Source organism: Caenorhabditis remanei, chromosome II (assembly GCF_010183535.1).
Source record: "Caenorhabditis remanei strain PX506 chromosome II, whole genome shotgun sequence".
Classification (NCBI taxonomy): domain Eukaryota; kingdom Metazoa; phylum Nematoda; class Chromadorea; order Rhabditida; family Rhabditidae; genus Caenorhabditis; species Caenorhabditis remanei.
This window is the reverse complement of record NC_071329.1, coordinates 4,070,195-4,096,958: the sequence shown is the minus strand read 5'-3', so window position 1 is coordinate 4,096,958 and position 26,764 is coordinate 4,070,195. Positions and strand designations below refer to the sequence as shown.

The following is a 26,764-nucleotide window of genomic DNA, read 5'->3' as shown; positions in this document are numbered from 1 at the left end:
TTCGGGGTAATACAGCGTGCTACAGCTGGACAGGAATTCGAAACTTGAAGTCAAGTCGAGAAATGGGTCCAAGTTTATTTTAGCTTGAAACAACCGGAGTTTTGGCAGGAGGATATCCGGAACGTACCCAATAAACAGCAGACTGTTGTGTACCAATATAGTCATTACGTATGCTATCGGGCATGTTTTCTGTCTGAGTAGGAATGATTTGAGTTATGGTCAAAAACTTTCTTGCCAACCTAATATATGACTAATAAATCATAGAGATCGAAAGTAGAGCTTCATTTTTGTAGTTGACAACTTTTTTGTACGGACACTCCCTAGGGAGTTATGGTAATTTTAAGACGACAGCTCAAAAATTTCTCTATTTTGCACTGAAATTAGTGGATTTGAGGGAGAAATCACTTTGACGATATGTAACTTGCTAGGGAGTGTCCGTACAAAAAAGTTGTCAACTACAAAAATGGAGCTCTATTCTTGGTCTGTTTGGTCCATAAAAATCTACTTGATAGGTCAGTCAGAATTACCATGACATACCCTCAAAGTTGGGCAATTTAAACTGAAAACGGCAAAACTTGATAGCTTTTTGTCCGGTACTGTAGCTATTAAAAAACCAAAAAAGTACACACTGCTCAACAAACCAAAATCATGTAGAAGTCAGTTAAGTACAAAATCTATCCCCCCCCACGTATTATTACACATACAAATCTCTCTCTCTCTCCTATCTATATTCCAAATAATAGTACTTCCCATTGTCCCCCTCTCCATATATGAATCTCTCCCCTCTATTTGTTGTCATTTCGATTCATTTTCCCCCCTATTTGTAGATACATTCAAATGTGTGTCCATCTGTCATCCCCCTCGTCATCGGGAACCACTTTTTTCTGTATCGTTGCGTTGGATAATCCCTTGTAATTATACATGGGTGTAATTAGTTTTTTAGGGTTTCAGAAACCAATTTAGGTCAAAGAACTCTTTTTTTTTTTGGAAAATCAATCTTCACTCGCTTATCAACTCTTCTTCCCTTCCCTATGTAAATATGCACTGAAAAAGTTGACGTGTATTTAAATGATAAGATTCATATGTGTATGGGGCGTTGTAGGGCAGAGAGAGAGAGTGTGTTTTATGAGTAATTCGTAAGAAGGTTGGTTCAGAAGTTTAGAGAGAAAAAAAAGTAATTTTAAATATGAATTTTTAACTTTTTTGAAGGATTTTTCTTCTTTTTTCCCATTTTTTCCAAGGTTGAGGTTGCGTAATATTTTTAAAGCAAAAAGTTAGGACCTGAACGTTGGTTTTTTCAGACCAATTTTATTGTAGTGAATTTTCCAGTAATACATTTTTTAATTGAAAGTTTTTTGAGAAAAATAAGTTATTTCTGAAAAATTTCCATAATTTTTTTCAAGCGCATTGTCCAAAAACATTCCAAAACTGCAAAGTAATTTTTAAAAAATCTAAATATTGGAAAAATTTCGAAAAAAAAACCTTTTAGTATTAAACTTTCGTACAGGAACCATTTTAACAATATTGAATTTGAAGAAATTCTAATTTTTTCGATATTGTTTCGGAATATCCCTAATTTCAGATTTGTAACCATATGATTTTCTTTCTAGAAACTTTAATTCATGCCACTGCCAGTTGGTGAAATTCTAACTTTTCCCAAAAAAGTTACCGTAATTTTCTTTTTTAGTTTTATTCATTTATTTCTTTTAGCGACATGAATTAAAGTGTTTAGAAACAAAGTTGTATGGTTGCAAAATTAAAATTCTGATTTTTAAAAGAAGATTCTGATTTTTTTATACATGACTTTACAACATAAATGGTTATGCCTGATAATTTTTTTAAACATTGCTTGCGCCTTTCTTATGTCAACATCATAACCCAAAACCTTGGAAAAATAAAATCGGAACATTTTTATGTTGCACATTTGGTCAAGCTTCTTTTATCATTTTTTCCAACCAAAAAAAAAACTTTTTTGCAACAATAGAAATCAGCGAAGCCATGTATGTTTTCCCACGTTTCACATACATATTCTCGTATATATAAACATTTTTTTGGTCTCTGTCTCCCCCTCTGAGTTTCGGAATCCCTTCTTCTTCTTTTTTTTCATCTCCATAGAGACATCTCTCTAATTCTCTGGAGCCCTCTCCATTGTCACCTCTTCCCCCCGAATTCTCATATATCCGTTTCAAATTCCCCCCTTTTTCAAGAGTTTGTACTCTTGAACCCCCAATGAAAACCATGTACATCCACAAAGCGCCTATGATTATTCTTAGCAGCAATCCGCCGGATAAAATGTCATCCTTTCTACAACAAAAGACGGGCGGTGCCACGTGTACATGGAGATATTTGGGACGATTCGTGACGGTTGCCATTTACGCGTCGGTCGCCTTGTTTCTGTGGTATACACTGATGCCGGCGAGACATAAGGAGCATGGTGAGTTGAAGTTTTTTTGTTTTTGGGGGTGATCTGGCGGGAGATTTGAAAAATTTGAGACACTTTGGAAACTAACATTTTTATTTTGAAACCGAACAATATCCAAAAATGACAGACTTGTCAAAAATCGGGCCTGGTCGGGCCGAAATTTCTCTCGGCCCGGATTCAAAAGTAAGTGCCCATTTTTACTAAATTTTTTTGAAATTTTTCGAAAAAATAGAGTGAAAATGATAAAATTATCATAAATATTGATTCAATTTTAAGTTTTTGGTCAAAAACTTTACTTTTTTCAAAAAATGTTCAAAAAATGTCCAACAAATGTCAAAAATGTTTCAAAACGGGCCGAGCGGGCCGGGCCCGGCCGGGCCGAGATTTTGTTTGATTTCGGCCCGGCCCGTGACAAGTCTGAAAATGGAAAGATGATTTCCCCTCTACGAAGTTTCAAAACGACCCGGTTTTTAAATGTCCCGGTTTCAAAATTGCTTTTCTAATTGCCCTGAATCAACAACCGTTGGTGAAGCAGAAAATTAGAAATTTGGTTTTTTTTCTGAAAATTCTGAAAAACTCATTAAAAATGTTCACATTTTCGATGAAAAATAGGAAAATTTTCAAAAAACTTAAAATATTTGGAAAAATTGGTTTTTGTAAGCCAATTTTTCCCTCGGCCCTTTCCTCCGGTCCTAAGGCCTGGATTCAAAAAAGAACCGATTTCTTTTTGACATTTTTCGAATTTTTCATCGAAAATGTGAACATTTTTAATGGTTTTTCCAAGTTTCCTCTTATTCTGAATGATAGTCGACAAATTGACTATTTCGCGAAAAATTTCAAAAAATTTTTAAAATTTTTAAAAATTTGAATTTTGAATTTTGGCGCCAATTGCAGTAAATTGGAAAATAGAGCTTTTATTCCAAAATTTTCGATAACATTTTCCTGACCATTTTTTCGGCAGAAATAGAAGACCTGAAAATATAGGTCACGCCAGGGAAAATTTTTCACCCATGACCTAGCTTTCCAAAGATTGCAAAGCTAGGCCACGACTCTGAAAACGTGGTTAAAAATCTCGTGGCCTAACTTCCCAGTTGTTGAAAACCTAGGTCAAATTTTAGAACACCCCCCCCCCCCCCCTCTCATCCTCAGAATCGGGATATCCGGACACCCAGAAACGCAAACCAACAAAAATCATATTTAAAAATTAACTATTTACGATGCTCCGAAATCCCGCACCCCCAAAATTAAAAAAAAAATATCTCTCCTATTCCAGCCGCCCCCCTCTCCCTTAACAACCCGGACCCTAGAGCTGTCGCCCCAGTGTCCACAAAAAATGTTGTGATCTACGCGGCCACCCAATTCTTCGGACACCCGATAACGACCGAACGATTTCTAGCGACATGTCCCGATGTTCAGGTAGAGTTATCAGTAGAGCGCGCTTGCATTTTCTTTAAATTTTTTAATTTTTTTTGCAGAACTACTGTAGAATAACACAAGACGAGTCAGAGTCCGACAACGCTGACGCCGTGTTATTCCATAATGCGGATTATCGGGGACCGGTGAGTTTTTGAGTTTTTGAGTTTTTTTGGTGGCCTAGAGTTTTCAAATTTTTCATATCAAAAAAATTTCAGAACGAAAAATTTAAAAGAATGAAATCCCAACGAAAACCTGGTGTCCCTTACGTTCTATGGTCATTGGAAAGCCCGAGTAACGACAATTTCCGGCCGGAGAGTCGTAAGTATATCTTTTTTTTGAGTAGATTTTTTTTTAATTCAAAAAAATGTTTTTAGACATGATCAACTGGACAATGACTTATCGAACGGATGCAGACATCTGGGCACCTTATGGTACTATGGTGAAGAGGAAGACTCCAGGTATATAGGGTGGACATCTGGATGGACAGACACACAGACAGACACACAGACCTGCCCAAAAACATAAAAAGTTTGCAGTTGAAATCGACCTTAACGCAATTTGGGATAGCAAGAAGAAAAGTGCGACATGGCTTGCTTCGAACTGTTTCACGCCGAATCGGAGATTCGATTTGATCAAGAAAATGATTGATAATGGGTTTGATGTGCGTTTTTTGTAGTTTTTGAATTAAAAAAAATTAAAAAAGTAAGAAATTCGAAAATTTTCGAAAATTCCAAAAATTGAAATTGCTGTAACTTGATGCGTTTTAGAGGAATCTCAAAATTTCTTGCATTTTCAAATTCAGCACGCTGAGACGCTTCGAATGAGTATAATCATGCCTAGGTTTGGAGCGCATTGAGTCTCGACACAAAAAGGGGCACGGGTTACTGTAGTTTTCGTGGTGAGACTCAAATCGCTCCAAATCTAGGCATGATTATACTCATTTGAAGCGTCTCGACGTGCTGAATTTGGAAATGCAAAAAAATTTCAAATTAGTCTGAAACCCACCAAGTTACATATATTTGAACTTTCGGAATTTTCAAAAATTTTCGAAAATCCAAACTTTTTAATCGGAATTCCGCCTGTCCCTTTCGTTTCCAAACGTCTGGTTTCTGGGTTACTGTAGATCATAAACCTTTTTCAGATCGAAATCTGGGGAAACTGCGGCAAACAAGCGCCACAATGCACAGGTGTCGATAATCAGGAGTCCCCATGTGTCCTGGAGTTGATTAAGTAGGCTTTTTGTTCAGAATCTCCTGAATTTTTTCAAAAATAAGTTTTTAGACCCTACAAATTCTACATCTCAATGGAAAACTCGAATTGCAAGGACTATGTGACTGAGAAGTTCTGGAAGGCGTTGAACGATCGAATGGTTATTCCAATTGTCTTGGCAAGGAAGTATTATAAGGATTTGGGGGTGCGTTTTGCTACATTTTTTGGATTCAGCGTGTAAAATTACCCCCGAGGGTACTGTAGTTTCGGTTTAGTGCGAAAACTTCAAAATTTGTCGTAAGATATGGTGCATCGGTGACACAATCGAAGCTACAGTAACCTAGAATTGTGGGAAAAGTATTTTGAGTTACTGTAGCTTCATATCTGTGCAATCACTGTTCCGATGCACCATGTCACCAAATTGTGCGGTGTCCGCTCAAAATCAAAGCTACAGTAACCCGCTCTACAGTAAAATTCGGTTTTTGGTTACTGTAGCTCGAAAATTCGCGTAAACGCCACTCATGCTGGCATATGGTGCATCGAGTTCTGCAATTTATTCTAAACTACAGTAATCTAGAATGCTTCACGGTTTTTTGGGTTACTGTAGCGCTTCAAATCAACTACATTAACCCATTTTTCTCATTTTCCAGGTCCCCGACTCCGCCTACATTGCTGTCGACGACTTTGCCACGTTTGACGAGTTCATGACCCATATCAAAAAAGTGAATAAGGACAAGTACACCTACTTGAGTTACCACGCGTGGAGAAAGGATTGGCAGTGAGTTTTGGTTTTTCTAGGCCATCTCGAGAAAGTTAGGCCACCAAAAATAAAAAATAAACTTCCAGAATAATAATCGGAAGTGGATTCTCCGGATGGTGCACCCTTTGCGACCGTCTTCAGGATAAACAAAAGATTCTGAAGAATCCGAAATCGTACAAAGATGTGGCGTGGTGGCACTCGTTCGAAATGTGCAATAATCAGATTGCAGCGAAATATTTATGAATAATTTTTAGTTTTATCTATTTTCTAGTTTATTTGGGAAATCTACGGGTTATACGAGTGTGATTTTTAGAAACTTTTATGTGATTGAATTTTGCTTTGTTACGGGATAACTTAAATAAATTATTTTTCTGTCTATATACAATAAAAACAAATAATAATAAAAAGTTTCGCTCCCGGGTGGGCTCGAACCACCAACCTTTCGGTTAACAGCCGAACGCGCTGCCTATTGCGCCACGGAAGCACACGATAGAGAGAGGAGGTCATGGCATTCAAAAAAGCGAGGTATATTTCATGAGCCCCCCCAAAGAGTTCTAGTTCCCCCGGGTTGAACATAATCTTCCCAAAATTGATCATAAGCAAACACAGAACACAGCTTAACGGGAAACAAAAAACAAAAAAGTGAAAAGGTGTCGTGCTCTCGGAGCACTTAACCCGATGCCACGTCATCCCCGAAAGTTTAGTGTTTTGTTTTGAAACTCCTTGAGAAAGTAGATCAAACAAAGGGAAATGAGTGAGAGAGAGGGTGTGTCTGTGTGTCCTGATGTCCTCTTTGAAGAAAAAAAAACTAGAAAATTCCATCTTATTGGATTAGAGGGTATTTTTGTGAAGGTCATACTTTCTCTCTTCGTGGAATAATCGGATTTAGGAAATTGTTGGGAAATTGGTATAAAATGGGAAGAAATGGATTAGATTTATTTTCATTGTCAGTTGGTGAGTCTGTATGTGTGTCGGTGTTTGTCCAGATTTTCAGCAATCCGCAACAACTTTTTTTCGAGACTTTCGTACCGAAGAAAAACCGAAAACTTACTGTTTTTGTCATGTACTTTTTTGAAAATTTCAGCAGAAATTTCCAAAATCTGAAAAGTTTTCGTCCGAAAAAATTTGCGCACAGTCCTGGTCCGAATGACCTTATTTTTATCATTTGTCCACTGTTCACGCAGTGAAAAAATATTTAAAAATAAACATTTTCACACATTTTTTGCTGATTTGATGAAGACGTTTTGAAACTAGACATTTGGAAACTTTGGTTTTTGAGGTATTCCAAAATTTTTTGCATTTCCTAATTCAGCACGCCGAGACGCTTCGAATAAGTATAATCATGCCTAGGTTTGGAGCAAATTTGGTCTCGACACGAGAAGGGTCGCGGGTTACTGTAGTTTTCGTGGTGAGACTCAATTTGCTCCAAACGTAGGCATGATTATACTCATTCGAAGCGCCTCAAAGTGTTGAATCTGAAAATGAATTTCCGAATTTCTCGAAATCCCACCAAGTTACAGCAATTTCCATTTTCGGAGTTTTCAAATGTTGGGTTTTGAGGGTTAACGGAAGACGTTTTGTAACCAGACATTTGGAAACTTTGGCATTTTGACATCAGTTTTACGTGGATCGCAAAAAATTGTGATTTTTCAGTGTATTTTTTTACGTTCAGTGTCTATACGTCATGGGTCAGAAACTTCTCGGTTTCAAAATATCAAGGTTGCCAAGTGGCTCGGTTTTAAAACGTCCCCTATATGATGCCGCTTCGAAACCGTACACATTTTTAAATAGGGTGAATGATTTTGTCTTAGAGATTGTGCTCAGTTTCGAAACGTCCTGGTTTTAAAATGTCTGAGTTTCAACCTGCTCAATCTAGAACATTCCCTCAATTTCGAGAAGATTTATGAATTTTCAAAAAATTCTCAATAGAGCGCATTTCGTCACTCTCAGAATTTCAGCTTTTTAGTCATTTTGAATATTCTCATTTTTTCTGATTTAACCCCAAATTTATATGAGAGAGGCCTTCCTGACAACCTCAATGAGTGTCACGGACAGCCCCCCCCCCTGCGGCAATTAATAATTGGCCTAGTTAGTATTGTAAAATAGTAATAGTATTCCCGTCCCCCTCTCACTTGTCCCATTTCTCCCGTAAAACACCTCCCCCCAGTCGTTTATTTAACCTTCTCCCCCTTTTCTTCTCAGGAAACTGAACAAAAAACGAAGAAAGAAGAAATCTTTCCGTTTGAATAAGAATGAGACGACAAAAGATGGGCGGTTTAGACATCGGGCCACGCCCACTTAGGGTACCGCCGCTGTGGATATTAGAGTACAGACATTGTTGTATTGTATGTATGTGTGGGTTGTGGTGGTGGCCTAGGAAATTCCAGGGAAATTCCTAGGCCACCAAACTCAGTTTTTGTGCTTCTATGCTTTTGTTGTTTGGTGTGGACTAGGATTTTCTCGGCCATCATTTTCAGAGCAATTTTGATAAGTCGTGGCCTAGGTTTTTTTCTTCTGGTCCACTCAAAATTTTTTGTCCAAAATTGGAGCGGTTTTGAATATTTTTTTGAACGCGGACTAGCTTTTTCTAGGCCACGAAAGTTAGGCCATGAAAAGCTAGGCCATGAAAGTTTTGATAGGTTTTTTTGAGGAAAATAAGGTGGTTACCATGAAATCGTGGCCTATGTTTTTCTAGTCCACGAAAAAACTGAAATTATGAAAATTAAATTGTGAAAACTCTTTTAAGGTCGGTTTTTTACGTTTTTTAACCAACTTTGAACAATTTTTGACTGTGTTTCCAGCTGTCCCCGCCATCTTATTCGCTTCCCTCCGTCTGTCTGTCTGTCTGTCTGTCCAGATGTCCACCTTGACCATCCTCTAAACACATCCCTTACGCCCCTCCTGATCAATGTTCTACAACACGAAAAAAAGTGAAAATAAATATTTGAAACATTCCATAAGCACTCAGACAGAACCTCCCTGACCACTCGCGTTTTTTTTCTCCGCGCGATTTTTTCTTCTCGAAAAAGAAGCGGCGGGAAGTGTTGTTTGGCTACTCTTGAAATTAGTGGACATCCGGATGTACAGACAGACAGATAGATGGGTGGACATCCGGACACACCGATGTTCGGAGGGTCTTCAAAAGGAGAGATTGGTGTTGACATTTAGGATTCCCGCCTCCCCAGATTTTTCTTTTTCTTCTTTAGAAAAGTGGCCGTGTTTGCCCACAAAACAACACACACCCCTCTACTCACGACAAGACGAACTTTTGGTTTCTCTGTTCTTCTTGGAGGATTAACGAGAAGGAGATTCTGAAAAGAAACAGATATTACTGAAGAGCTGAAATTGTTGGGATTCTGAATCCCTTTGAAAATTTTGAAAAACGTTAGAATGTCGTGAGTTAGTCCAATTTGATTGTAGAGGTACTTTTTGCAGCTATCAAAAATTTGAAAACAGATTCAGAATCTTCGTGACTTTTGCTTCTTAATGACTGGATTTTAATCTTGTTACAGTAAAATTTACCATAGTTGCAAGAAAGGTTTTTCAGATTTTTATTCGTGGGAAAGTTAGGTTTTCACAATTTTCATCAACTCATAAATTATGATTTTAACAGCCTGTTTTCCTGTTTGTCCGCATGTCCGTAATCTTATACATAACATTTGTGTATTCTATGTTACTGTCAATTATCATTGTGTCCTGTTGTCCGGATGATTTTATTTTTAAGTACACATGATAAAAGTAGTTGTATAATATTTACCGTAGGAATTTTAAAATCTCATGTGACCCGACGTAAATTACCGATTAAGAATATATCTGATTTTGCAGATTTCAGTCGAAAATGCCGAAAGAAAACTGAATCAAATCTCTGCAGAATATGTAGTTCAAACCTAGATCTTCATTTTCGTAGTTGACAACTTTTTTGTACAGACGGTCCCCAGCGAGTTATAGGTTTATAAAGATCATCTCACAAGGGAAGTTCATGACGAGGCGGGTTGAACTTTTTCTAAAAATTGGACCTATGATACTTTTGACCCTGCTGATTCCAAAAATGCAAGAAAAATCATCCAAATGCTCACGTGAACCGAGTTATGGCCCGTCAAACTGTTCAATTTTTTCATGTGGTTAAGCTAATTGTAAGTTTGACGGGTCATAACATGGTTCACATGAGCATTTGGCAGATTTTCAGTTTTGGAATTAGCAGGGTCGAAAGTATCTAAGGTCCAATTTTTAGGAAAAGTTCAACTCGCCTCGTCATGAACTTCCCTGGTTTCCAAGGCATTTTACTTTAACTCGCTGTAACTCTCCATGGATTGTCTGTACAAAACAGTTGTCAACTACAAAAATGGAGTTCTACTTTTGATCTGTATGATCCATTAAAAATCTACTTGATAGGTCAAACAGAATTACTATGGCACAGCCTCAAAGTTGGGCGATTTCAACTGAAAACGGCAAAACTTGATAGCTTTTTGTCCGGTACTGTAGCTATTAAAAAACCAAAAAAGTACACACAAAAGTTGTCAACTACAAAAATAAAGATCTAGGTTTGATCTACATGTCCTGCAAAGATTTACTTCAGTTTTCATTTGCTATTTTCACCTAAAATCTGCAAAGTCGGATATATTTCTAATAGTAAGTAAGGCACTTTTTAATTTAGCCTGCTGTAACTCTCTAGGGAGTGTCCGTACAAAAAAGTTGTTAACTTCAAAAATAGAGGTCTAAATTTGATCTACATACCACATTAAAAATTAAGTTACGGGACAACCATGACGGGATCTCAAAGTTAGATTTTTTAGGGAATACTGAAAAACTCATACTTGCAAACCGGGCCGCCGCTTAACTCGCGTCAAACTCAATATTATGGGCTGAAAAATATACCAAAATGTAGATCTCGACGAGTTCTATGTCCGTGACCTACTACGGGCCGGATGGCTATTCGTTAATGTGTCGCGGGCCGGGCTAGAATGGCTTTTTTGGCCATTTTCGCGTTTTTTGTCACTTTTTCCCGGCCCGCGGCACATTAATGAATAGCCCTCCGGCCCGTAGTAGGACACAGACATAGAACACGTTGAGATCTACATTTTGATATGTTTTTCAGCGGATAATATTCATTTTGAGTTACACGCCGGCCCGTTTCGGCCCCGGCTTGCAAGTATGGAAAAACCCGATGTTCAAGTCCCCATAATCTGTCTGTCTGTTTGTCCTGATGTCCTCCCCAACAATTCCTTTAAAACCAGCCTAATATCATCGATTACCCCCCTCCCCCATCAAAACACCAATCGTTCCCCATCCGCTCTAAAAACTGGTAGTACTTAATGATTGCTTCTCCTCCTCCTCCCCAACCGACTGGTCAAGTGCATTTTCGCACCTGTTCCCGTTTTCTCCTGTCTTTCTTCTTTATTTACTGTCCAACAACACGGCTCCGCCCCCCGTCCCTTCGTCTCTCTCTCCGCTCGTCCAAATGGGAAAGGAAAACAAATATTTTTGTTTCTCAGCCACCCCCCAACACAAGCGGATCGGGTAGAAGAAGAAGCCAGTTGTTGAGCAGAGACAAGAGCACAAGAGCACAAGAAGACAAGAAAAATGATGGTGGTGCAGCAAAGGAGTTTACTGCTGCTGGTGCTGGTTACTGTAGTTGTGACGACGGCGTATGATATTGACTGCAAGTGGAAGAGCAATATTTCAGGTTGGTCTGGCTTTTTTTTTTGAAGTTTGGAAATTTGGGTTTTCTATAGTTTTTAGGGTTTAAGCTTAAGGTTTTGAGCCTAAGGCCTTAAGCCTAAAGCGTTGAGTCTAATACTTTAGGCCTAAGGCTTTGAGTCTAGGGCTTTAAGCACGTGATTGATCTGAAACTTGGATTTTTGAATTCAGCGCTCTGAGACGCTTCATGACATATTTTTTCGGTTTTTAAGATTTTGAACACCGAACTACTATTAAAATCATACTGTAACTTTGTCCGTTTTTAACCGATCTTTTTAAAACTCACATTTTTGAAAACGCCGAGTCAAGACGGTTCAGAAAAGTATAAATATGACACTCATACTCCAGTTTTTGTGTTAGGTCTCGAAGCTTCCGGTCTCACAGAATAATGTGACTACAGAAATCATGATATAATTTTGTCAGTTCTCAACCGATTTCAATGAAATTAGGATTTTCTGAATCACCGTGTCAAGACGGTTCAGAAAAGTATAAATATGGCATACTTTACTTAGTTTTGGGTCTCACAACGAAAACTTTTAAAAACCAAAAAACTTATAACCAATTTTTTTCAAACCTAGTCTTACGAATTCAACGTGTATGCCATATTTATATATTTATACTTTTAGAACCGTCTTGACACGGTAATTTTCAAAATATAAATCTCATTAGAAAACTGACAAAGTTTCTTCATAATTTCTGTAGTCAAAATATGTACTCAAAATATATAGACCCGAAACTTTAAAAAAAAACCCTACTAATACTGGAGCAGGAGTGTCATGTTCATATTTTTCCAAACCGTCAGGACACGGTGATTTAGAAAATCTAAATTTTATTATGCCAAAATTTTAATACTTGGGTCTCGACGCGGAAATCAATTCTCTTGTTTTCTCCTGTTTAGTAGCCACCCAGTTTGTCAAACTGAACAAAAAACGACAAGGTCAAAAAGGAGAAGTCCTTAACCTTGTTCTCCTTTTTTCCTTATTAAATTATGCGTCAACCTGTGGCCTAGGAACCCAAAGTTAGGCCACCACACTCCCTCCCGTCCACTTGTCTCAACTTTGACGATCCGGGTCGTCGCGCCGCTAAGTCGCCATCACTTTTGACCGTTTTCCTCCCCCCTCCTCAGAGAAATCCCATTCAATCCATAATTGGCCATAATCTGTCGTCCGTGTCCTTATTCATAGGGTAACGAGGTTAACCGGGGAGGGAGGAAAGTATTTGACGGAGGGAATCACTGTCACAAAAAGTTTGGGGAGAAGAAATGCCGCTTTGAGGGGAGGGGACTGAACAGAAGAGGTTGGTAATTTTTCATGACACAATTATTCGAAATTACCGTAAGAAAGCGGTTCAGAAAAGTATAAACTGTGAACATTTTCGAAATCAAAATGTTTGAAAACTTTTTAATGGAAAATTTCCGAAAATTCGAGAAAAGACACATTCTGGAAACCAGCGTGTCAAGACGGTTCAGAAAAATATGATCTCAAAAAATATTCTTAATTCATGACATGTTTAAGGTCTCACCACGAAGTCGTCAACCTACTGTAACACAAGCTTACCGTAATTTCGGCAGATTTTGTCAGATTTTTATGAAAGTTACATTTTTAGAATCAGCATGAGAAAACGGTTCAGAAAAATATAACTTTAATCGATTTTTCTTGATTTCTGACAAAGTTAGAGTCATACCACTATGGCAGCCTCTCTCAGCTTGCACGGTTACTTTACTGTGCTTACCGTAACTTGGCCAGTTTTTATCGGATTTTTATGAAAGTTACATTTTTAGAATCAGCGTGTCAAGACGGTTCAGAAAAACATAATTTCAATAAATTTGATTCGTTTACCAATAAGTTTCGGATCTCAGTGCGATTGCAGGATTTTTCAGCTTTCCGTTCATCTTGCTGTACATTTAGCTTCCCGTAACTTGACCAGTTCTTGTCCGAGAGTTTTGAAACATACATTTTTAGAATCAGCGTGTCAAACCAATTTAGAAAAATACAATTTCAGTTGATTTTTTTCTATTCATGACATGTTTTGGCGTCTCACGACGAACTTAGTAATGTCTTCACCGTAACTTGGTCATTTTAAGTCGGTTTCTATTAAAAATAACATTTTTGGAATCAGCAAGTCTAGAGAATTTTAAAATGTATAAGTTTTACCATATTTTCCAAATTTTCTAAAACAAATTTTGGGTGTTTCTCTCGAAATCGGCACATGAGCTTACTGTAACTTTGTCAATTTTTGTTTAAATTTTTCAAGACCTACATTTCCTGAATTAGCGTTTCACGACGATTTCAAAAAACATAAATCTAACGCGTCTCAGGCGCGCCAGACACCAAGGGGGACAGGTGTTTCTCTCTCTTCACAACTACTCAATTATGGCTTCACCTCACATGGTCATTATCCCCGTCTCTCCGGGGGGACCCTCCAAGGTCAACATTACCCCCCCCCCCCTTTCCGAACAGGTGTTCAACAAATGACCCCTCTCAACGGTCTCGATTTCCAAACGGTGCGGTGAAAGGCTTCCGCTTTCTCTGTTTATTTTGTCGGTTCCAATTTTCCGAATATGAGGGATTTGATACTTATGTATACTAAGGGGACATCCGGATAGTACAGACACACAGACAGACGTAATACTTTTTTTGCAGACATCGAAGACGTCGCCCACCACAAATATCAGGTTCTTGAGGAATGTCTGTTCTACAAGCTGACCAGCGAAGCGGATCGTATGCAAGGTACTTTTTTTTTGACTTATGGCAGATTATATACTTTGAAACGACTAAACTGACTGGTTTGAGGAAACTATAGTTTGGTTTTTCGAAAAAATATTCTGAGGGACCTCAAATTTGAAATCATGAGGTTTCTAAAGATTTTCGATGCAATTTTCGAAATCCTCACAAAATTTCCGAAATTTTGAGCCCCACATCGACATAGTTTAGAGCAATTCATTTTTTCGACCATGCGTCGCGTGCTGCGTCGCGGTCATCAAAATTTGATGAACACCGAATATAGGCAATATGGGGCTCAAAACTCCGGAAATCGCATGGAGAATTTGAAAATCCCTCATTTGACCCAATCGGTGCAAAACATCTCAGACCGTTGTGTCGTTTGTTGCGTCATGGTCGTCTCAGATTTTTTTTTTCGATTTTTTCACATTCAGGCACAATGAATCTCATTTTCGTATTCTCCATAAAATTTCCAAAATTTTGAGCCCCATATCGGCCTATTTTGATGCAATTCATTTTTTCTTTTTTTTTCGACCACGCGTCGCGTGTTGCGTCGCGGTTAAAAACTCTAACCAACCGAATATAGGCAATATGGGGCTCAAAATTTTGGAATTTTTATGAAAAATTCAAAAAACTCACTTAAAAGACTCAAAATCATCACCATAAAAATTTTCAGACAAAAGCAATGCGCTCATGATGCTTCCACCCACCGTTGCAGCCGGTGAGATACTTGAAGTGCAGGTTCTCGATGGATCAATTACTGAGATGTGGATGAATGAGGTGTTCAAGGAGATGAATATTAATGGATTCTTGAAATTGGTGAGCTTTTTTTTTTTGAAAAAAAATTTGGGCAAAAAAATTTTTACAAAAAAATTTTTTTAGTCCTGGAAGGACCGTCGTCTCCGATGGAATCCGGAGGAGTGGAAGACTGAAAATTTGCGTCTGAAGTCAATGGGAAGACTATGGTCACCAGATATCAATTCTGATAAGTGAGCATTTTTTTGTTTGAAAATTTTTAGAAAATTTTTTGGGATTCTTTACTTATCGCCCCCCACATCAGTAGAGCCCCCCCCGTTGATATCAACCTTGGAAAAGCCCCCCACCCAGTACAAAACGGGTGGGGGCTTCTTCCTCACGGCGGGGGGTTCTACTTAAATTTGTACGTTGAACAATAAGCCCCCACCAGTACTAAGTGGGGGACGATTGTTCAAGAACCTGGTATTCATGACTTATCGCCCCCACCCCCCTAGAGCCCCCCACTAAATGAAAATGTACTTTTTGTTTTAATATCAGTTGTAACTATTTGTCAATAGCGCCCCCCCCCCACCCATGGTATAAGAGCCCCCCACTATGGAACATCGGTCCCCCACCCATGGTATAAGAGCCCCCCACTATGGAACATCGGTCCCCCACTATGGAACATCGGTCCCCCACCCATGGTATAAGAGCCCCCCACTATGGAACATCGGTCCCCCACTATGGAACATCGGTCCCCCACCCATGGTATAAGAGCCCCCCACTATGGAACATCGGTCCCCCACTATGGAACATCGGTCCCCCACCCATGGAATGTTTAAATGACATGTCCAATTCAATCTGAAATTAAAAATAGCTTAGCGATCATGACGTTGAAAATGGGAAAACTGTGAAAAAGCAACAACAAAAGTTCATATCAACACGTGAAAATTAAACATGAAAATTAAGAGATCTTCATTCCATTGATGACGCTCTGGAAGAAATCATCTTTTTCGTTTTCTCGGCATACGAATTCCGAAAGATAAGAGTCCAGCAGTGCCGAGCTAGTTCCATTCGCCGCCTTGAATGGCTTTTTGAGTCTCGACCACATTGATTCAACACCATTCGTGCAGACACGTCTAGTTCCAACCACACTAAAAAATTGGTGCTCAATCTTATTTAAATAGGATAAACTCACTTGATAAATTGTGTCTTGTGACAGACAGTGTAATGATCAGTGAAATATCGTTTGAGTTGGGAATAACTTCGCCATTCGTCTGAATACACCACTGATCGCTTCTCAACGTTCGCTTGCAAAAGCGGAACCAGAACACTAGCAGATCTGTTTACAACACGTTTCATGAAGACTTTGCCTGATTCCCTATCAATCCCTGAATAAATTTATTGAAAACACAGTTTCGCTATCCATTCCTTACCCCCAAAAATCCAATCTTCGTTAGTTCCCTTGCCAACACCGTATTTTCGACTATGTAGATTAGTCTCATCAATCTCCACAATATGATCGTTTCCTCCGATCTTCCCATAGGTGCTCTCCGTTTTTTGACAAATTTCGCGGAGGAAATTTCTCCAATCGCAGGTTGTTCTCTCCGAGATCCCAACCTCTTTAGAGATTTGACTTGATGTGTATTGACAACTCCACATAACCATCACTTTGGTAGCTTGAGTGAGCGTAAGCTTGGTGTTTTTGAAAAAACTACCATACTTGATGGACTTCGATGAACAGTCTTGGCTTTTCGAAACACGGCATCGCCACTGAAGTAAGCTTTGGTTAAGCCTATATCTAAGTAATATCGGGCAATACCTCATAAGAACTTCCTCTGCTTCTGAGACTCATGTTGTTTCCGCACTTGTCACACTTGGCAGTTTTGTGGAGAAGATCTTCATCCATCAGGAGATGGCAAATGTCTTTTTCAGTAGGATATTGTGCTGTTAGATCGGCGATTGAGTTTATTTCAGCCAACATTTCCCTAAATTAACGAAATTTTATGAAAAAATATTAGAAAAAAGAACGAAAAACAAGAAAATAGAAAAAAAAATTTAAAAATTCGCAAAAATTAGCTTTGAAAATCAAAATTGAAATGAAAAATAGCAATAAAAAAATTAATTTTTAGGCCCATGTTCTGTATTCCGCAGATGCATCAAAACATACGGAGAAATGGGGGGCTCTCCTTCAATGATGATGCATTTTATCCTACGAACGAATGGGGGGCTGTTCTTCAATGAGCACTTTTTTATTTCTATGAGTGGGGGGCTTACAGTAATCAGTGGGGGGCTTACAGTAATCAGTGGGGGGCTTACAGTAATCAGTGGGGGGCTTATAGTAATCAGTGGGGGGCTTATAGTAATCAGTGGGGGGCTTATAGTAATCAGTGGGGGGCTTATAGTAATCAGTGGGGGGCTTATAGTAATCAGTGGGGGGCTTATAGTAATCAGTGGGGGGCTTATAGTAATCAGTGGGGGGCTTACAGTGAATCTATTTTCCATTCTTCCAATAAAGACATATTCGTGAATATTTAATACAATTAACCTTCAGTGGGGGGCTTTTCCCAGGTATGTTTTGGGGGGAGCTTCTTCAGTTAGGGGGGGGACGATAAGTCAATATCCCCAATTTTTTTAAAATTTTTAAAATTTAAAATTTAAAAAATTCTCAGACTCCAAACCGGATCGCAATCCACCGATTTCGTGAATTATCACGATATTCAATCGAATTACAACGGAAATGTGACGGCTCGTCTTGAATTCAGAATGAAGGCACAGTGTACTATTGATTACACAGAATATCCGAATGTGAGTAATTTTTCATCTGGTAAACTATAAAATATTGTGATTTTTATTCATTTTTGACGTTAAATTTGAGCTCAGCGTGATCGATAACCTCTATTGACCGTTTTTTTTGAAAATTTGTGCAATTTGTCGTAAGATATGGTGCAGCGCTGCGGTGTTTGCACAGAAATGGAGCTACAGTAACCCAAGGGTAGTTTTTCACGGTGATTTCGAAAATGGCATTTATTTTTATTGATTTTCACCATAAAGTTTTGAAAACATGGAAAATTTCAAAAAATTTCAAAAAATTTCCAAATTTTTTTAGGACCGCAAACACTGCTGCTTCAACCTGCAATCCACACTCTACAAAAGATATGTCAAGTTTATTATGGAGCACGGAGATGGTCATGAGATGTTGAATACCAAGAATATCAGAACCAACTGGCATGTGGACCCATCATGGACTTGGATTATGAAGTTGAATCAGGATAATGATAATAGGTGAGATTTTTTATTGATTGGAAGAAATTTTTCGCAATTTCATCACGATATTCAAATTTCTCACAAAATTTCCAAAATTTTGAGCCCCATATCGACCTACTTTGAAGCAAATCAGTTTTTCGACCGTGCGTCGCGTGCTGCGTCGCGGTCAAATTCCTGTATGCACCAAATATAGTCGATATGGGGCTCAAAATTTTGGAAATTTTATGGAGAATCTGAATATGCTAATAAAACCCTCCAAAAACTTCAAAATTTTCAGAGCCGAGCGTCTGGAAGTGTGCGTCGGCGTTGTCCGCAAGTCGTCCACCCTCGCCGTCGAGTTGACTCTCCCAGTGCTGATCTCCGCTTTGATTCTCCTTTTGGCGCCATTTTTTGGAAAATTCAATCAACAAATCTACGTGAAAATGTTCGCACTTCTTTTGCAGTTCATGAGCTTCCAATTTTTGTCCGAGAAGACTCCACAACTCGGATTCGGGGATAATATTCCGAAAATTTGTGAGTTTTTTGTAGAAATTCAGTTTTTACTAAGAAATTTGAATTTTTGTGTGAATTACCGTAAGGTTTGGTGTATGGTTGCGGACCATGCATCGAATTTTACGACAATTCGAGAAAAAATCTGAAAATTTCAGAGTGTGGGTAAAAAGACACGGGGAATCTCGTAGTAAACTTTATTTTTCATGAAAACGTCAATATTCCAGACATCTTCTACGCCTTCACCATCGGAATGACCGTGCTCAGTCTCATCGCTACCGTAATGATCTCGGCGATGAGCCGTGTGAAGCGAAAGGTGCCACCAGCACACCGTTACACTCTCCTAGCCTCACTTCTTAACGCTAATTTATGCTGCGGATCGGAAGAGGAGCCGACAACTGACGGAACTTCCTCAAAGGTGAGTAGATCAAACTTGTCGCGGCGATAAGAGTGGCGGTCGTCGCTCTTCTCCCCGCACTCTCCTATACGCCTTGACTATCCCTCCCTATCGTGTGCTTCCGTGGCGCAATAGGCAGCGCGTTCGGCTGTTAACCGAAAGGTTGGTGGTTCGAGCCCACCCGGGAGCGAAACTTTTTTGTATTTGAAATTTTTGTTGAAATTTTCAAAGTAATAATTTAAAGATGTCTCAGGACGCAACATCCGACTGGCTTCAAGTTCACTCTGCTCTCAACAACATCTCCTCGATTCTCCTCATCTTTATTTATATCATCGGTGCTATTGTCATTGCTTTTTAAAGTTTTCGTGTTTGAAGAAGCGGAAAGAAATTTTTAATAATTTATTTTAATCATTTTTGATGTAAAAAGAATATAAATACTTGTAAATAAATGGATTTTCAATGATTTCCAACCCATTTTCCGAGTTCGATGCACCATTTCTTGTTTTTATATGTTTTTTCTCAGATTTTTTGGCTTTCAAATTGTCTGCATCCAATAGATTCGCATCCAAGAGATGTAGAATGTTCGAAAACGCATTCATGGTTTTTAATGCACGTTTTGTTATTTTTGCGTGAGAATTCGAGAAATCCGGTAATTTTTGTAATTTTAAGTGTTTCCAGGGTTTTGTTTTGCAAATTGTTGAAAAATCAGCTAAAAATGTGTTCACTGCCTGCTTTTTTCAGAGTTTTTAGAATGTTTCCAGCATTTATAGTGAGAAATTAACAAAATCAACGAAAAATACGTTTCTTTGCATCTAACTCATCGTTTTCTCATAGATATGCATCAGTTTTTAAAGGAATCGCGCCCGTTTGTCTGAAACTGAATGAAAATTAATTTTTGAGGAAAGATTTTAAAGATTTCGGCTGGAAAAACTGTCTATAAAATGCTTTACATCTTGTTTCTCAGTTTTTGAGCATTTTTTACAAACTTTTCGAATAATTGATAAAACAAACGGTTTCCTCTTCATTTTTGTCCCATTTCCTCTTTTAAAATTGTTGAAAATCTGCAAAATTCGCTAAAAAAGCACCGGTAAAACTTCTGAAAAATGATAGACAACACTTGCGCGTCGAATTAAATGCACTGTACGCAATTTAACAATGTAAACTGATTTTACCTCAATATCTGGGCCTTTTGCGAGTTTTCAGTCTTTACAATGAAAAATAAAAAATTTAAAAGGTATTTTCCAGTCAATAAGCACAAAATTCTAATAAAACTCCCTTTAAAATCACTAAAAATCTGCTGAAAACCACCGTACTTTTTTGCGCGTCAAATAAAATGCCAAGTCCGCAAACGAGGAATGTGTCAACTTTTTACTGGCGCTTTTTTTCAAATGCGGCAAATTTTGGCGCGAAGTTTCATTCGAAAACGCCCGCCAAATCTCATTCGAGACACTTCTCTCCGCTCATTTTCCCTCATTTCGTGTGAATTTTCTCACATTTTGGAAATTTTAGGCGAAAATCTGTCGATTTCATCACTTTTTAGCTAGAAAATCCATTCAAAACAGCGATTTCTATGCCAAAATCCATGAATTTCGTAATTCTTCGCATTTTTACAGCGTTTCCTTTTTAGACAAAAGGTTTTAGACGATTTTCTCCAATTCTATCGATTTTTCCAGATCCCGTCACGATGTTTGAGGCCAAGCTCGCCAACTCCGGTCTTCTCAAGAAGATTGTCGAGTCTATCAAGGATCTCGTCACCGATGCTCCATTCGACTGCTCCGAAACCGCTATGAGCCTTCAGGCGATGGATTCCTCTCACGTCGCGTTGGTTTCACTCAAGTTGGAGGTAAAATTCATTGATTTTTCGACAAAATTCAAAATTTTTTCGTTTAGGTCGGCCTCTTCGACACCTACCGATGTGACCGGACCATCAATCTCGGACTTTCGCTCGCTAACATGTCAAAGGCTCTCAAGTGTGCTAACAACGACGATACCTGCATGTTGAAGGTACGGGGAGTCGGAAAATTAAAAATTTCAGGAAGAATTCAGTCAATTTTGCATGAAAAAGCCAAAAACCGTACAATTTTCATAATTACGGCTGTCGGATTGCTGATGGGCGGTGCGAAGCGCTGGGTTAGTGGCTGGCTGGCTCATTTTCGTGCCATATACTATCTTTTTTTGGCGATTCTGAGGCAATTTTTTCGTAAATTGCAGAATTTTCGCTAAAAACAAGCGTTTGCTCATGAAAATCTCCAAATTTTGACACAAAATGGGCCCACCGCTCATCTCAGCTCTCAAATCCTATAATTACGGCTGTTGGCTTGCTGATGGGCGGCGCGAAGCGCTGAGTTGGTGGCTGGCTCATTCTCGTGTCATATATTATCTTTTTTTGGCGATTCTGATGCAATTTTTTCGTAAATTGCAGAATTTTCGCTAAAAACAAGCGTTTGCTCATGAAAATCTCCAAATTTTGACACAAAATTGGCCCACCGCTCATCTCAGCTCTCAAATCCTATAATTACGGCTGTTGGCTTGCTGATGGGCGGTGCGGAGAGCGGAGTTGGTGGTTTTCTCATTCTCGTGTCATATGCTATCTTTTGGCCGCGGATTTAACGATTCTGATGCAATTTTTCGTAATTTTCGCTAAAAATAAGCGTTAGCTCATGAAAAACTCCAAATTTTGACACACGATGGGCTTTTTTGAACCCAAGCCGTGCGCACCGCCCATCTCCGCTCTCAAATCCCATAATTACCGGCTCAGGAGCGCAATGGGTGTGGCCTCATGCCCTCTGAAGCCGAATTTAGTCATTTCTATCCAGTTCTGCGGCAAAATCACTCCTTTCAACCAAATTTTCACTCAAAATTTCCTTTTTTTTCAGTATGAGGAGAACGAGGGTGACTCGATCATATTCACATTCGCCGATCCAAAACGCGACAAGACGCAAGACGTGACAGTCAAAATGATGGACATCGACAGTGAGCATTTGGGAATTCCGGAGCAAGATTACGCCGTTGTTTGCGAGATGCCGGCCGGCGAGTTCCAGAAGACGTGTAAGGATCTGTCGACATTCTCAGACTCTCTCAACATCACCGCCACCAAGGCCGGCATCGTTTTCACCGGAAAAGGAGACATCGGATCGTCCGTCGTGACGTACTCACCATCTTCTAACACTGACGACGAGTCGGAAGCGGTGACGTTGGAAGTGAAGGAGCCAGTCAACGTGAACTTCTCAATCAAGTACATGAATCAGTTCACCAAGGCGACCGCTCTGAGCGATAGAGTCCGTTTGTCACTTTGCAATGATGTCCCAGTGGTTGTTGAGTACCCGATCGAGGAGAACGGATTCCTTCGCTTCTACTTGGCACCAAAGATCGATGACGAGGAGAATATGGAGTGAATGTTGTTGAAGGATAACCGGAAGAACTATACTCATGATCTCGCATTAATTTTTTATCATTTTGACTTAAATTCTAAATTTTCTCTAATACTTGTGCTATATTTAACCCCCCGATACTCCAACTTCAGCGCACTTTTTTCTTTCCATCAACAAAATGAATCGATTGTTCTCTCTTCTAATTTCCGTTCCAAATTCTAAGATTTCCCCCCTTCTTTCTTAGTCTCCATGACGACTTCTCCTTCCAATGACCCCATGCCGCCGGTTTCTTCGTTTCTTCTCCAGAATATGAACGGCCAGTGAGTGACCATCTGCTCTGAGTGCCCACCATTGCACACAAACACTGCCAGCCATTTGAGAGAGTGCGTGGAATGAGAAGACGCAGGATGTGAGAGGATCGAGCACAGAATATATAAGACGAAGGGACATATACGGACACGAAGTGGTCAGTTCGGCCACTGCCTTGTTTTCTTTTTATGTTTTCTTTTCCCCGACGAAAATTGACGCATTCTGATGCCTCTGATAAAAAGGGGCGGAGCCTAGGTCTTCTAATTTTCAACTTTTAATTTTCCCAATTAGTTTGGTTGTCCCTTGTGGCTTACAAAACACCAAGCTTTTATCACTGTCTTTCCTACCTTCTCGTTTTACTACGTCCGTGGTGTAGCGGTGTACAGTCTTCACTGATAATCAAAGGGTCCGGTGTTCGACTCCCGGCGAGGTCACAACGTTTTTTTTACTTTTTTATAATCTTAAAATTTTTGGAAAAGAAAGAAAAAACGCATTATTTTCCGCATGAAATGTAAATATTTTTCCACTCCACACACACTATCAGTTCTCTTATCACCTAACACTAGTACCTAGTGTCAAATAAAAAGGCGCTTACGTTCTTTTACATGTATATAGTTTTTTTTTCATCGAATTCAAATTTGTGAGTTCCCGCCAATTTTATAACGAAAAAAGGAGTTTTAAATAATAAAACATGTTCCCCTGAGACCGAACGGATTCCTTTTTTTATAAACGAAAATAATTTTTTTTCTATTTTCAAAAATATTCGCGTTGCCTTTGGATACTAATGGATATTGAAGTGGTGTGCACAATTTTTTGTCTCAAGATTTTTTATACATTTTTCTTTTTTTTTTGAGTCTAGTGCACGCATTTGAAACATACGTTTGTGTTTTGCATATGCTGCAACAGACACGTTGTGAGAAATTTGAGACTTATGTCAAAACTTTTGAAGAGGGAAGATGGCCTAACTTTGGGAGACTAGTCTCTGAATATGATCTAAGGGGTTTTTGACCTACCGTAATCCTGTAATCTTCGTGACAAGACCCATTAAACAATATGATTTTTGCATTCAGTGTGTTAAGACGCATTTAATAAGTTTTTGATTGGAAGACGGTTTTTTTTTCACAATTTCATCGCGATATTCGAATTTCTCAGAAAATTTCCAAAGTTTTGAGCCCCATATCGACCTACTTTGAAGACAATCAGTTTTTCGTCCGTGCGTCGCGTGTTGCGTCGCGTGTTGCCCGCCAAAAACCTGTATGCACCAAATATAGTCGATATGGAGCTCAAAATTTTGGAAAAACTGCGTATATTCTGAATATGCTGATGAAATCCTTCAAATACCTCAGAGTTTATGAAATCCTTCAAATACCTAAGAGTTTATGAAATCCTTCAAATACCTCAGAGAAAATCCTTGAAAGTTACAAAAAATCGGTTTAAGTAATTAAATAATTTTATCCCAATAAAAAACCGGACAATTTTCGAAAAAAAATCGTGTCGGGACCCAGAAATTTCGGTTTCTCAGATACTGACAGTAATATATAGCTCTTTCTTCCATTATTTCAAGAGATTAAGTTTTATGGGTCTCACCACGAACCCATGCAAGTTACCATACTTGCGACGGGCCGGGCCGTGACGAGAATTTCCATGGCCCGGCTGAAAAAATTTTGAATTTTTTCCCAAAAATGTCGAATTTTTGACTATACTTCAGAATTCAATCAAAAGGTAGTTATGCATCAAAAAATTGAAAATTTTAATGTAAAATTTCAAAAAATTCAAAAAAATCGGTAAAAATAGGTACCTTGTTTTGAAGCCGGGCCTTCGGGCCTTGCCGGGCCGGGCCGTACATTTGCAAGTATGCAAGTTACTGTACCTTCCCCCTTGAAATATGCTCCACCCCTACAAGTATACCTTCAATACCCAAATTGCCTCCCAAAAACTACTACTAAAACCAATTTTCCTAAATCCTGAACCTGAATCACTCCCGCCACTTGACTTATACAAAAAACTGCGGTGCCCGTTTAGCAGGAAATAAACGTCCTTTTCTCACTCTCCTCCCCCCGAGTAGTCATTTCGTACCGCCAGGTAATAGTCCATTCGAGAAGAGAGAGGCGACTTCCGATTGCCCTTCACAGCTTCTGCTACTGACTTCAGAAGAAAAAAAAAAGAGGAATTTCTTTCACTTCACATTCAAATCCGAGTCCTCTCTCTCTATTGTCATGTCCCGTCATGTCAAACATCTGGAGGCACCATTTTTTCGTCGCGTGTGTGTGTATGAGTGTATGTGTTTTTTGTGTATGAAAATTGGCGGTTTTTTCAGAATCTGAAATCCGGTTACACTTCTCAAAATCACGGATCTCGTTTTGACGAACTTTTGGTTTTTGTGACAAGCCCCATTTATCAGAAGGTTTTTCCTCCCTGAGAATGATTTACTCCGCTTTCGTGTCGAGACTCGAGACCCAGCTCGAATAGAGCTCTCAAATGAAAATCACCATAAAATAGTCCAAATCGTGTCGAGACCCATCGAGTATCACTGATTATCCCATCATGTAAATTATGTATAAAGCATACAGTCCAAAAGTAGAGTTTCATTTTTCTAATTGACAAGTTTTTTGTACGGACACTTCCTAAAGAGTTACATATCGACAATGTAATTTCTCCCTCAAATCGACTAGTTTCAGTGCAAAATAGTGCGATTTTTGAGCTGTCGTCTTAAAATGACCATAACTCTCTGGGGAGTGTCCGTACAAAAAAGTTGTCAACTACAAAAATGAAGCTCTACCTTTGTTCTGTATGATCCTTTAAAAATCTACTTGATGGGACAATAAGTATAACCATGACACACTCTCAAAGTTTCCCAATTTCAACTGAAAACGGCCAAAGTTAACAACATTTTGACCGGTACGGTACATATCGACAAGGTACCGTAAGAACTGTATTATAACGCGCCTGCAATAGAACGGCACTTGTATTATAACGGCACCTTGTACATGCTCAAAATTCACCACTAGTATTCTCCTGGACATTTTCCATGACTCTGATTAAAATCTGCGAGATTAGGATAAGATTTACAACAGTAAACAGAAAAGTTTTTTAGTGAACTTTTAATAGTCTTAAAAACTACCAAAACTTCTCTGGAAGGCAGTCGAAAAATATAACGGCATGCCGGTATAATACAGTTTTTACGGTGATTCCTCTCTCAAATCGACCCATTTCAGTGCAAAATAGAGTGATTTTTGAGCTGTCCCCTTAAAATGACCATAACTCTTTAGGAAGTGATTGTACAAAAAAGTTGTCTACTACAAAAGTGGAGCTCTACTATAGGTCTGTGTGAAGCATTAAAAATGTTCTTGGTCCGTCAATCAGGGATACCGTAACACCCTCTCAAAGTAGGACATTTTCCACTGAAAACGGCCAAAGTTTTTATGGCCAATACTGTATTAGCACAGCACGCTTCTTACAACTGCGCTCCACCAAAATGTCTTTGAAAAATGTCCCTTCTTCTCTGAGTCTCTTAATTTTGCACACAATTTTCTTCTGTTACGGTAGAGCGCGGTTGTAAGAAACGTGCCGTACTTATAGTAACTCGAGATGTTTGTTACAACCATACTTGCAACGGGCCGGGCCGGGCCGGGCCGATTTGAGAATTTTCACCGGCCCGGCCCGGGTCACAGTACTAAAATTTGAAAATTTGAATTTTTTTGAAATTTTTTTGATTTTTTCGCAAAAAAGTCGAATTTTCGACTAAGTTTTTACATATCGATAAAACTCAAGTGTACATAGGATTTTTGACTATTTTTGATGAAAATTTTAAAAAATTTCGAAAAATTTTGTGAAAAATTGTGCTCATTTTTTGACTCCGGGCCGACCGGGCCGGGCCGGGCCGATATTTTGCAAGTATGGTTACAACCACAATCTATCGAAAATGTGAAAATCGCGTGAGTCGAACATCGCAGTTGTGGAATAGACAATTGG

The 26,764-nt window shown here is 38.9% G+C and overlaps 5 protein-coding genes across 5 annotated transcripts; 4 read left to right on the top strand and 1 right to left on the bottom strand.

The window, feature by feature from the left end:
- Nucleotides 1–2,238: 2,238 nt before the first annotated feature.
- Nucleotides 2,239–6,050, top strand: GCK72_004441 (uncharacterized protein; the record flags this gene model as incomplete). The annotated part of the gene is made up of 10 exons (XM_003097721.2): nucleotides 2,239–2,434; nucleotides 3,696–3,838; nucleotides 3,898–3,981; nucleotides 4,054–4,156; nucleotides 4,213–4,296; nucleotides 4,375–4,499; nucleotides 4,980–5,068; nucleotides 5,120–5,252; nucleotides 5,698–5,825; nucleotides 5,894–6,050. The coding sequence occupies 10 exons, from the start codon at nucleotides 2,239–2,241 to the stop codon at nucleotides 6,048–6,050; spliced, it is 1,242 nt and encodes a 413-aa protein (XP_003097769.2).
- Nucleotides 6,051–11,387: 5,337 nt separating this feature from the next.
- GCK72_004440 (uncharacterized protein) lies at nucleotides 11,388–15,217 on the top strand (the record flags this gene model as incomplete). Its single annotated transcript, XM_053724681.1, has 4 exons — nucleotides 11,388–11,490; nucleotides 14,147–14,233; nucleotides 14,901–15,043; nucleotides 15,107–15,217. The coding sequence occupies 4 exons, from the start codon at nucleotides 11,388–11,390 to the stop codon at nucleotides 15,215–15,217; spliced, it is 444 nt and encodes a 147-aa protein (XP_053588875.1).
- A 706-nt stretch (nucleotides 15,218–15,923) lies between these two features.
- On the bottom strand, nucleotides 15,924–16,943 carry GCK72_004439 (uncharacterized protein; the record flags this gene model as incomplete). The annotated part of the gene is made up of 4 exons (XM_053724680.1): nucleotides 15,924–16,113; nucleotides 16,158–16,350; nucleotides 16,396–16,732; nucleotides 16,782–16,943. The coding sequence occupies 4 exons, from the start codon at nucleotides 16,941–16,943 to the stop codon at nucleotides 15,924–15,926; spliced, it is 882 nt and encodes a 293-aa protein (XP_053588874.1).
- Nucleotides 16,944–17,725: 782 nt separating this feature from the next.
- On the top strand, nucleotides 17,726–19,470 carry GCK72_004438 (uncharacterized protein; the record flags this gene model as incomplete). The annotated part of the gene is made up of 5 exons (XM_053724679.1): nucleotides 17,726–17,767; nucleotides 18,069–18,244; nucleotides 18,504–18,739; nucleotides 18,943–19,133; nucleotides 19,366–19,470. The coding sequence occupies 5 exons, from the start codon at nucleotides 17,726–17,728 to the stop codon at nucleotides 19,468–19,470; spliced, it is 750 nt and encodes a 249-aa protein (XP_053588873.1).
- Nucleotides 19,471–20,796: 1,326 nt separating this feature from the next.
- GCK72_004437 (uncharacterized protein) lies at nucleotides 20,797–22,507 on the top strand (the record flags this gene model as incomplete). The annotated part of the gene is made up of 3 exons (XM_003097750.2): nucleotides 20,797–20,955; nucleotides 21,003–21,116; nucleotides 21,989–22,507. 3 exons carry the CDS (start codon nucleotides 20,797–20,799, stop codon nucleotides 22,505–22,507), a joined length of 792 nt encoding a protein of 263 aa, XP_003097798.2.
- Between the last annotated feature and the right edge of the window lie 4,257 nt (nucleotides 22,508–26,764).